General features: G+C 38.1%; 1 protein-coding gene across 2 annotated transcripts in view; it reads left to right on the top strand.

Annotated features, from left to right (window-relative positions):
- The window catches only part of NEDD4 (NEDD4 E3 ubiquitin protein ligase), a 100,845-nt gene that overhangs the window by 75,745 nt on the left and 12,996 nt on the right, over positions 1–12,104 (top strand). For both annotated transcript variants that reach the window (XM_067555888.1, XM_067555886.1), the window contains 10 exons: positions 1,140–1,300; positions 2,058–2,175; positions 2,294–2,461; positions 4,509–4,574; positions 5,240–5,359; positions 7,162–7,368; positions 9,278–9,355; positions 9,635–9,689; positions 9,785–9,843; positions 10,409–10,474. In XM_067555888.1, the coding sequence (XP_067411989.1) occupies positions 1,140–1,300; positions 2,058–2,175; positions 2,294–2,461; positions 4,509–4,574; positions 5,240–5,359; positions 7,162–7,368; positions 9,278–9,355; positions 9,635–9,689; positions 9,785–9,843; positions 10,409–10,474 (1,098 nt within the window). The remainder of the gene's footprint in view (positions 1–1,139; positions 1,301–2,057; positions 2,176–2,293; positions 2,462–4,508; positions 4,575–5,239; positions 5,360–7,161; positions 7,369–9,277; positions 9,356–9,634; positions 9,690–9,784; positions 9,844–10,408; positions 10,475–12,104) is intronic.

Raw genomic sequence — 12,104 nt, 5'->3', positions numbered from 1 at the left:
AGATAGCATATAGTTAGCATTATTTTAGTATTAGTTTAGTCATTAATTAGTTAGTTACCCTCTCCCTAGTTTTTTTTTTAAATTCCCAGAATTTATTCTTTCCCTTCACCCTTCGTATCGTAGACTAGTTCTCTCCATCAGGGGACTGATCATTATGCCTGGTTTCCCAGGCTTCAAAAGATGCACGTCCTGTAGGAATGCCATGGCAGCATCAGACGGACATTCCCAATGCATGCAATGCCTCAGTGAGGGACACATAGCTCAAAAGTGTTCCCACTGTAAAAGTCTAAAGGCTAGGGCTAGAAGATGAGCTTTGCACGTGTGACCTGAATGGGCACTGCTGACGGAAATCTCTGGTCTGGGACACGAGGACACGCCGAACACCTAGAGTGGAGCACCCACAGGGGGACACCTTCTCGAAGAACCACAGTTACTGCACAAGGTGAGTAACCTTCTCTTCAGGTGTGGTTAAGACTGTTTCTGTTATAAAACCCATAAATTCAGCAGATCTGTCTACTACAGATTTATGGACTGGAACCTTGCATATGAGATTCCTTATTTTAAAAACTGTTGAGTATCTTTCCTATTCCCAAACCAGAAAAAAACAAATTCCTATATATAAGTAGTATTAAGCTTAAGGTGCTACAATAATACAAATAATAAAATCAGATACTGCTCCTCCACTGGTCTGTATGCATACAGGTCTAAATTTAGTTTGTGGCAATAAATTCTAAAGTGGCTAGGCCCATGGAATGTACCTGCTGACACTGAAAAATACTGAATAAAATGAATTATCATAGACTTCCCCAGGAAAACTAAATGGTGTGAGACATGTAAGAAGTCCAATCCCACTGTAACATTTCACTTAACATTTTGTTAGTGCTGATTGCTTATCTTAAAGTACCTAAGATCAGTCCATGTCTTGAAGACCTTACAGTATAAGATGTCTAAAGAATGCACTATAAAATCCAGGAGTGAAGATAGTTTAATATTTTATTTTTCCATAATTATCTCAGAAGATTGAATTTTTGTTACGGTTAGGACAGTGGCTTGATGAACTGTGACACTTCTCCTTTTACAGGTTTAACATTGATGAATGTTAAGCATCTTTACTTAGTTATTAGCATTGTGTCTCATAGCCTGGCTGGATTATATTGGACCAACCGGATGCTGCTTGCCAGCAGCAACAAGAATCTCCTCCTCTACCTCCAGGCTGGGAAGAAAGACAAGATATCCTTGGTAGGACCTACTATGTCAACCATGAATCTAGAAGAACACAATGGAAAAGACCAACTGCTCAGTATGTCTTCTGTCTTTAAGATTCAAAGTATACCTTACTGCAACTGGCAGTTTACTTTTGTCATTCTGTACCATAGTGCAAGTCAGGGAATGAATAACTCAGGAATTAGTAGAAAATCTTCATTTTTAATTCTTTCTGTATGTCTACATTTCAAATAAAAGGTGTTTTCTTAAGTCTGATTAGTTAAACTATGTTAGTTTACTTCTATTTCAACTAGTTAACTAACGCAAGTTAGCTAACCCAATTTGGAACATTTTTTATTTGCAACTTAAGGACCAAAAAAGTTATTACACTTTGACTGGTGACCAGTTCAACTCTCACAGTACTCAGTCCATTTCCCAGAGTGATAAATATTCACCTAATATATTGCTAGCATAATGGAAACTACTTGCAGTCAGAGCAGAGATTAATAATGACTGTGTGTGAAGAAATTATTTTCATGCCTCTGACTGCTTTCTCCTTACCAGTAGTGGCTACCTGAAATCCTTCTCATGTAGTTTGCATGATCTCTCCTTCCCGCACATGAACTTTTAAAATATATTCTGTTGGGTTCCTTTTTTAACTCCTGCTTCTTGCTCCCTATTGTCGTGGACTCTTCTACTTTCTACTCAGTTTGAGTTCATTTTGTGGCTTCTGGCTACTCCTCCTAATGGCAAAAGTGGTTATAAGCAATGTTTTTGTTGCTCATCTGGGCTATTATGATATTTACTGTTGGAAGATACAGTTAACTATTGTACAGTTGCCTACTTTCGTGCAGGGACAACGTAGCTGATGTCGACAGTGGTAATATTCATTTGGAGGCACAACATGCATTCACCCATCGGCGACAGATATCAGAAGAAACAGAAAATCTAGACAATAGAGATTCTCCTGAGGTAAAAACAGTGTGGGTTTAAAATACAAATCAGTGTTTTTGTTTAGTCAGAAGGCTTGATCTGAGATTTTGTAACTTAAAATATACTTCTTAAACTTTTTTCTGGGGGGAAAAAAAAGAGCTGGGAAGTTATAACTGAAGATGAGGCCACTATGTACAGCAATCAGAATCTTCAAACACTTCTGCCACAGAGCAGCTCTGATATGCAGTCTCACCTTGCAGAAGAATTGAATACCAGACTTACTACCTCTGGGAGTTCAGTCACCGGCCAACCAACTTCCTGCAATGTAAGATAGCAGATATTTTTCTAATTGTTTTAACATGAATAGAAAATGTTCAGATTATTTTCCCACAAACTAATTGTAAATCAAATTTCTTACAGTAAATATTGTGTAATATTACTTAGTTACTGCACTGAGGAAAAAGAGGGGAATATCAGTCAGCGTTAGCTTTAGATTATTTTTGCTTTTGTCAGAGCTAGAAGTATCAATACTTCAAACCAACAACATCTATCATTTTACTTCAATTCTTGCAGAGGCTTAAGGATGATCTTGGTATACTAGACATGCTCACCAAATAGAATGTTTTTCATTTTTCCCCACTTCGGCTTTGTAAAACAAGACTTTTTCCATGAGACCTAAAGCAGCATCTACGTTGAATAACTTAAATTCGCAAATCTATCTTGTTCTAGCTATCATACTGTCTAGAATACCAGCAAAAAGTACTACAGAAGGACACTTCTAGAACTGTTCCTTAATTTACAGCAGTACATTTTTGAGACAATATCAATACCATAGCATTTCCCTCTCCTGTGGGACAAACTTGAGAGAAATAATTTACATTACAAAGACAGCAAAGTCAAGGGATTGGAGACAACTTTGGTATAATCTGACACATTGCTTGAAAATTTCCCATACTATTGAAAGAAGTTTATCCAGGGAGGTAAGATATATTAAAGGCTAGTCTACACTTAAAATTTACAGTGGCACAGCTGTATGGGTACAGCTGTCCCAATGTAAGAGCGCTTGTGTGGCTGCATTATGTCAGCGGGAGAGTGTCTCCTGCTGACATAGTGCTGTCCACACCAGTGCTTATGCCAGCAAAATCAATGTTGCGGCGGGGGGATGGGGGTGGTGTTTTTTCACTCCCCTGAGGAACAAAAGTTTTGATGGCATAAGTGCTAGTGTAGACAAGGCCTTAGCCACCAGGACTTCTGGGTTTTAGAATTTTCACTTACATCTCTACCCCCCTCTGATTTGTGAAGATGCCATTCCTTATGTGAACTGAATGTAAACAGATAGCGTTTGAGTCTGTAGACAGGCATCTTCAGTATTGTTGCTCTTTCCTTTGCCAGATAAGACCCTACTCAACTTAGGGTTTATCTGCACAGTGAGGTATCATGTACTAAGGTATGTGATTTCTAAAACTCCCTGATGTGTTCCATTCATTGGTCTGAATTGGATTCTGTGGTGGGTTTTAACATACATTAAATAGTTAGTGAGCCACCAGCGTGGTTTACGTGGACCAATTAATCTGCAACATGTTATCATGCTTTAAAAATCACACCCCTGTAGTGCGCATTACCCCACCATGTGGACAAGCCCTTAATTCCTGCATTTCAGATTCCTGCCCCCCCGAAGTATAGAAGTAGAGCCTCACTCTTCCTTTACAGTGTCTAGAAGGCTAGCATAAGGAAGATCCATCCTTTCACAGCAGTTATCAGCGTCTGAAGGGAGTTGAAACAAAGCTTGCTCAATTTCAGCAGCTGGGGTATATAGGCTAGTAATATGGCATGCTTGGATAAGATCCAGGGTTAACATCACTATTGGAATTCCATCACCATTCTCAGAAACTAGATGGCTTGCATATTGCCTCCTTTATAGGTTCACTCCTCAACCTGATAGATGTCTCGTAGTAAATATTGAGATCCCTAACAAGTCACAGGTATGAGCCTAGTTATAGGACACAATAGCAATTCTGTAGTAGCTACATCCTCAGGCTCCGCTGTATTTTATAAATTGAACACTGATGTGACTGAGTGGTAAGAAGTCTAGTATCTTAAATGCTTATATATCCATTCATAGTCTGTTGCAACTGGCATTAGCTTGACTAGGTTCTAAATGAAGTAGTAATAGACCCCATGAACTGAGGGTTAAAAGCTCTTGCAATATTTTACAAAATCTCACTTTAAATAAACACTATTTTGCTGAAAAAATGATGCAGCTTGAATGAAACCTAATCTTTTTTTTGTTGCATTTTCATTGTTGCATTCCTTGGTAGCATCAAGAAAGTAACAGTCTTAAGTCATTTAAGATTCTCTTTCATTATTTCAAGAATCATTCCAGCAGAAGAGGTAGCATGCAAACATACAGAGTTGAGGAACAGCCTGCACTTCCTGTGGTAGGTTATATTCCAGAAACCACACCATTTTGTAGAGTATAGGAATCTGAAAATTCACTTGCTGTGAAACACTTTACCATGGGTAAAGTATTGAAACTTCAGTGAGATTTGGCCTTTAGCCTTTGGCAGCTATCCTGATAAAATCACAGTTTGTAGTTCTTACAAGACTGAAGTCCCAATATAAGGCTTCCATCTTCCAAGTTCACATTTTTCTTTTAATCATGGTTTAATGTATAGTTGTAGCCTGGAGGAGGAAAGAAGTTTAACACATAGCTGTGAGACTTTTTTTTTTTTAAAGTTAAATTTCATCTTGCTTTATCAGAAAAACAATTCTAGCATTTTTGTGTAATGCTCCCATACTGCCATTGCAGCTTTTAGTAACTTGACAGCCATACATTCTAAGCTAAAACAGCCAAACCTAAAGAGATTTTTTAAAAGCATACTTTCCATCCACTCAGATGGCTGTTCTGAGCAAAAAGAATGTGGTTGGCTTCTATAGTGTCGCATTACCAAATATGGATTTAAATATCTTTATTGTGTTTTATCCACTATTTAAACAAATAGAAACTTTCACTGTATGAGTTCTGATTTGGGGAGATCTGATGGATGAGGCCTGTTTGCTAGTCAGTAATTCCATGCGGTAATATTTTCCTACTTAATTTTAGTTATTGCCTACTTCATCTGGATTACCTGCAGGTTGGGAAGAAAGGCAAGATGAAAAAGGAAGGTCATATTATATAGATCACAATTCCAGAACTACTACCTGGGTAAAACCTGTTGTACAGGTACTTTTGAGTTCTTATATATTGTTTCGTTCATATAATTTGGAATGAAAAGGTATCGAATAAACTTTTTAAATACACTACACAATGATTGAACTCATCTAGAGACCAGTTCAGTGAAACCAAATGTCTGAAATATGTAAATCATGGTAAACAGTAGTGATCTGTGTGAGGGGAATGGGGCTGGTATTTTTCATGTTCATGTCAGTCCTCTTTATTATTGCTTTATAAGGTAAAAAGTTGGTGTTGCACGTGTTTTTTTTCCAAACTGTGAAGCATCCGTTTATAAATTCAGATGTTTCTGAATTAGTAAATGGCAAGTTTTCTTCTGTCAATGAGATCCTTCAAATTCTTAAACCATAGTGGGATACAAATGCTAATTTATTCTGTAATTATGCTTCTGGGGCAAATTGAAATTTCTCTAGTCTTGATCCTTTAATGTGTCAGGTGACCTGTCACCTTACCGCTTTCTAGGCCATTGATTTGCATAGATGTGTCACAGAACAGACAACCTCTGTCTCAGAGAGCTTACCTTGCAAATATAGTAACAGTAAGAAGCCTTAGTGTAGACTGACAACCCATTTTTTCCCCCACTGTCCTCCAGATATTCTTTAAGAACTTTTTAAGGAAATTCTTTTTGCCTTAAAATTTTACATGGAGAATCTGAATATCTGATTATATTGCAGGGGTTATTGTTGATGTAAATGCCCACATTTATCGAATGCATTTTAATTCATAAAACTTTGTGAATTAAGCAATTCAGGATGTGTAAATGGGCCAGGTACACCATGCCCAGAAACATCTTAGTGTTGCGAGAGGCCTTTAAAATGGCAATAAACTTTGAGATCTTAATCAGTGGCTATCACAGTTTTGTTGATACTGGATTTGAGCAAATCTGTGTACTGTGTAATATCAGTTGTATGAAAAAATTGACACCATTCAAAGATGCGGTTCTGCAATAGGAAAAAACATGTTGATCTCCAAGGTTTTACAATAGTTTTCTTACCTACCAATGGGAAAGGAGTCCCAATCTACATACATGATACGTGAAAGGCCAGTTTAGAATACACTGCCCCCCCTCATGACAACTTCAGTAGAGTCAGCCTCAGTACAACTACAGCAATTAAATGGAAACTGATAATAGAAATTTACATTTGGGGCTAGATTTGGAGTAAACTTTCAGCACTCCTTGAGTTCTGAGAAGAGGCATTGTATATCTTAAATTTCTCATTGGAAAATAGTGTGAATATTACACACTGTTACAGTGCTGATTATCATATTGGAACATGCTGTTTCAGAGATAATGCTGCATCCCCTGAGAGAGCAAGAGGGACTCTCTCTCACTGGGGGCAACAGGGAAACTAATGCAGTTTATTTTGACAGGTATTCACTATGTTCATTTGAAGGTTTAAAGGTGCCGTTGGTATTTCTACCTGTCGGATGTGCCTGCAATGAGATCATAGTCATGTATCTATAATATAAGTCAGTGACTTGATTATGATGATAGATTGAGTTGAGTATTGAGTGAATTACATGGAGAGTTTAGTAACAGGAGAGAATTATTTGGGAGAAGCTTATTTAAACAAAATATATTGGATTAACAAAAGAGATGAGGCACACTTTGCGTAATTATTTAACTTGTCCAGGTATGAAGGTGTCTCTTTAAAATAAACATATTAGGATCACTCCATTCACATCTCCAAAATCCCTTGCTATTTTTGGCTTTAACATAAATCATTAACATTACACTGACTGTGTTCATTCCAAAACCTACATAATTTTTTTTCTTATCTAATATATGATAGATTACAATAGAAACAGGTCAACTATCAACTGTCCAAAGTACTTCTACAGGACGTCAACCACAAACAACATCAACTGAGTCATCACAACAGTCTTCTAATCAACAACCTGAAGTAGAGCAAGGATTTCTCCCTAAAGGCTGGGAAGTCCGACATGCACCAAATGGGAGACCATTCTTTATTGACCACAATACCAAAACTACTACATGGGTAACTTGCTTTCAATTCAAAAGCTAGTCTCCTACAGTGAAATCCTGGCCCTATTCTAGTCAATGGCAAAATGCCCATTGACTTAACTGGGGCCAGGATTTCACCCTATATCTTTTTTCAAAGTAGGGTTATCCTATTTTAGATGTAATGTATTACTTGTGTCAGTCAAACAAGGGCTTTTGCCAGTAGCCTATTTGTAGTCCCTCATGCAAGTGGTATTACACTATCAACTTTTTCTCATTGGATCAGCAAGGATGTGAGAGGGCTCTGTAGGATTTATCAGGGGTGGCAAAACCAGGAGGCAAGAGGGGGGGTTTGCACCTCAGAAATGGAAATATTGGGGAGGGTTAATGTATGTTTCTATCCCCCTAATGGCCTCTGTCTCCAACATATCTCATAAAGTCAAGAGCAGGACTCTGTTTCCACACACAAGAGGGTGGAGGTGAGAATGGGACCCAGAAGGAGGGCCTGGAGGTCCTGATGCAGCGCACATGATCAGGCTGGCTGCCACAGAACTGAAATGAACAATTCTCCTTTCCCCTTCTTCCAGCCATCATGGGTCCCAGTGGAGACATCCAGCCTGAAGGAGGGGCAGGAGCATGTGCCAAACCACCATGGCTAGGTGGAGATAATGGGGTGTCAACACATAGGGCAGCAGCCTCCTGGAGGGGTGGGGGAGCACAGGGCACCAAAGAACTGCTGTAGGAATGGCAATAGGAACTGCTGCAACACCTCTTATCAGCTTGGAGCTGGCTGTCCATCCTCCTCCCCCACCAGCTGTGCCCCCCTAACGAATATTCAGTAGCTCCCCCTTTTATCCCTCTGCATCTCCATTCACAGCAAGGTTCCAGCCCCTTGGTGATCAAGGTTTATGTATGTAGGTGAACACCCATATTAAGAAGAAATTGATCAGTAAAGGAATCTGTCTTGCAGCTGTGAAACCTCTATATTTTGGCAGAAAACTGTCCTACAACAATTTTGTAAGACTGTTGGAGGTGGTTGCAGACGTGTGCTGTTAACAGAAAACACCTTTGTAAACTTCAGAGTTGTCTACACACGAAAGCTAGCCCTCAGTGAGCTAGACTGTGAATGTAAAGCACACTAGCTATTCCACACTGACTTCCCTTGTAGATACTCTTACTGCGCACTGAGAGTGCTATCAGGTGGTTTAGCTTAATACACTTCCAAAGTGCATTAAGTTAACATGCGCAAAGGCACTCTTAGCGCTCAGTAAGAGTGTCCACATGCGGAGTTAGGGGGTGTAGCTAATGCTCACTAGCTAGTGTGCCCCAGCTACTGCACACTTCCCCCCCCCCCCGCCCCCAAGTACACAAGGCCTTCATCTATGCCTTGGCAGGCTATAGTAAATTCTATTACCATGAACTTACCTCATTTATAAAATTCAGGTTGTGTGAGTATCCATGAATTTTTAAAACTACAGCATATAGTAAAAATGATCTAACAAATCAGGCCTTAATGAATAGTTTAAATATTTGAAGATCCAAACCTTCACAAAGAGTGAGTTCAAGTTCTTTTCAGGTGGGAGAGAAACATTCAGATTTAGGTGGTAGATTCAAAATGAAGAATAGTCTATTCTTGGTTGCAGAAGAATTTCAGTAAGAAAATCAAGGTGTTCCAAAGACATTTTGTGGAAGGGCTAACCTGGTTCAACTATTCTTTAAACGAAATTGGATTCATGAATATATTTCCTAATAAAATAAGAATTTAGATAAACCTGGAAATTTAAAGGTAACCATAAGGAAATGAAGGACTGAAAATTCCTGTGTATTAATTTTCTAGCTGTGAGTAAGGGTAGTCTTCCTTCGTCATTACAAAATCAGGAAACATTAAAGTGTCATTAATCCTTTTCTCTTTGTTTAAAAAAAAGTGTTTCATTATATTTTCAAAGGAAGATCCGAGATTGAAAATTCCAGCTCATCTGAGGAAAAAGACCTCTGCAGATCCTGTAGATTTAGGCCCCTTGCCAGTAAGTTTTTTGTTTTTGTTCTGAAGCTGATCTAATTTGAATCCTTAAACTAACTATCTCTAAATTTAATGCAAACAAAGTCATAATACATTTTTATATATTTAATATAAAATATATATCCAACACTCAGATTTTGAATCTCATTGCTGAGACTTCAGTGATTGGAACTTGATATTGTATACAAATGCTGCAGTTCACTTACTGTGTTAATTAAATTGTTAGTGCTTGTTGCAGACAGTATGTTTAAGGATTAGTATTAAAATATCACTCTTCTTATAGCCAGGATGGGAAGAGAGAACTCACACAGATGGAAGAATATTCTACATAAACCATAGTATGTACAATATAGTATCTCCTTGTAAATTGCTATGTAATTTATTATTGAATCATATCTAAATTAGTGACACTAATTTAAAAAATGTCTTGCAGACACAAAAAAAACACAATGGGAAGATCCTCGATTGCAGAATGTAGCAATAACTGGACCAGTAAGACTTTTTATACATATTTTTATATTTTTGTAAAAAATAATATTAACAGAAGTTAAATGAAATGTTACCACTATATATCAAATATTCAGTCTGGAATGCCTAACTTCTGTAGTGCTTGAACATAAAAGATTTGTGAAGGCATATCTGGAAATGAAATATCTGTATTTCTAGATTTGTTGTCCCTTAGAAATAATCTTTAAATGAAGAAGAAACATTCAGTCCATGTGGAAAGCAGAGAATTTCTTCAACAGTTAAAGCAGTATTTTTGAAGTTACTAATCAACTCTGTTTGTGTGATACTTAGCTGTGCTGTGCAAAATAAAACCAATTTAATCTTTGACCTAACATAAGCTTGCAGAAAATGGAATTTTTCTTTAAAAGAAATGTATTTCTGGTCCAAAAAGAAATTAACTTCCTAGCTTTGATACTTAATATGACAGATAAAATGGTCAGCAATACTAATTGCAAATTACAGTTTCAGACAGGATTTCGGTTTTAAAACTGTTAATTTTTTTAGTAACAAAGCATCTTATTTCAATACCTTTTTGCTTGTTTGTTCAAAGGCTGTGCCTTACTCCAGGGATTATAAACGAAAGTATGAATTCTTCAGAAAGAAGTTGAAAAAACAGGTTAGTGATCTACTAATACCTTACAAAAAGGTAAGAAACTTCTTTCAATTTAAACTTAATAGGCCAGATTTTCCAATGCTTTACTCCATTGCAGGAGCAACATGAGAGGACTTGAAAGCAGCCAGATCAGGAAGCTGACTGTTTCCCCCATGGGGAGCTTTCAGATGGCATAGACCCAGTGTGCTTGACTTCTCCCTCTTGACACTAGCATAAAGAGCATGTTGGGGAGAGGGAGAAGGAAGTATGGCTGGAGCAGGCTGTGTTCTGATGTCCCTCCGGTAGCCTAAGTGCATTCCTGAGGCTGTGTTAGCCAATGCAGAGGGTCAGAGTAGTGCAGATTCTCCCTGAGAATCAAGGAGCCATAACCAACTCCCTGGTGATCCTCATCTCCCCCGCCCCCACCTGTTCCTATGTGCCCCATCTTTGCAAATATGGACTAAGAACTTGTCTAAACAGTTCAGTTTGTCTGCACTAGAGAGCTGTTGACACAGGAGTATGTTAACATGCACTTGGGAGCTTTTAGTTTGTGCCAACAGGGACTACATGGGCCAGATAGTGTGCAACGTTTCAGTGCACTTTAGAATTCACATCCCTCTAGTGCACATTGCCGCACTCTATAGACAAGCCCTAAGGTAGGGACTGCATTGGAAATGACTGAACTTATTGTATGTGAGCTGTTGAGAGTTGGAAAAACGTAAAATGAAAATTTGGTCCAACGTGCCATCTGGCATCAGGGCGCTTGGTTTGATATCCATACTAGGCATATCTTTACCTGTACTCCTTGTGACATTGAATGCTGGAAACTCTGTATGCTGCAGTATACCAGAGGGGAGATACTGGAATAACTTTGAAACAGCATCACTTAATAGTACTTGCTACCAGTCAATTTAGGAATGGAGCTGATTAGATCAAAGATAGTATGACCTAATCATCAGAAAAATACTGAATACTTAATCTTGGGATCTAGGATCAAGCATTTTAGAGGGACTCAGCAATGAAGACTGAGCATATTCAGTCCCTCACTGATTAATATAGAGTAACTTGAAATTCTTACTGTTTCAATAAATAGCTAACGTTGAAAAATTGGAGCCGTTTCAGAAAAGAGCTACAAGAATGTTTCAAAGTTTGGAAAACCTGCTTGATAGGTTGAGCTTCTTAAATCTCCCACTACTTAGTTTATCCCAGAAACAGTTAAGCAGTTACTTGATCACTTTCTACAAGTACCTGTATAGAGAAGAGATTTCTGATAGTAGATAATTATTTAGCACATAAAGACATAATGAGGACCCAGTGGTTGGAAGATGCAACTAGACAAACTGAGACCAGACATAAGGCACACATTTTTAACAGTGAGGGTAGCTAACCACTGGCAAAACTTACCTAGGGATATGGGGGATTCTTCACCATTTAATTATTTTAAATCAAGATTGGATGTCTTTCTAAAAGATATTGTGTAGCTCTAACAGAAATTTTGGGTTTGATTTCAGAAATTATTGGATGAGGTTCTATGACCTCTATGATGCAGGAGGTCAAGCTAGATAATTATAATGGGCTTTTCTGGCCTTAAAATCTCATATCTACCACAAAACAGAAATTAAACATGTTCAAAGCAGCAGCATTGTATGGATTA

This window comes from Emydura macquarii, unplaced genomic scaffold (genome assembly GCF_026122565.2).
Source record: "Emydura macquarii macquarii isolate MOO-44397 ecotype Brisbane River unplaced genomic scaffold, CSIRO-AGI_Emac_v2 contig_1644, whole genome shotgun sequence".
Classification (NCBI taxonomy): Eukaryota; Metazoa; Chordata; order Testudines; family Chelidae; genus Emydura; species Emydura macquarii.
Note: the sequence above shows the minus strand (reverse complement) of the source record. Positions and strands in the feature narration are given on the sequence as shown.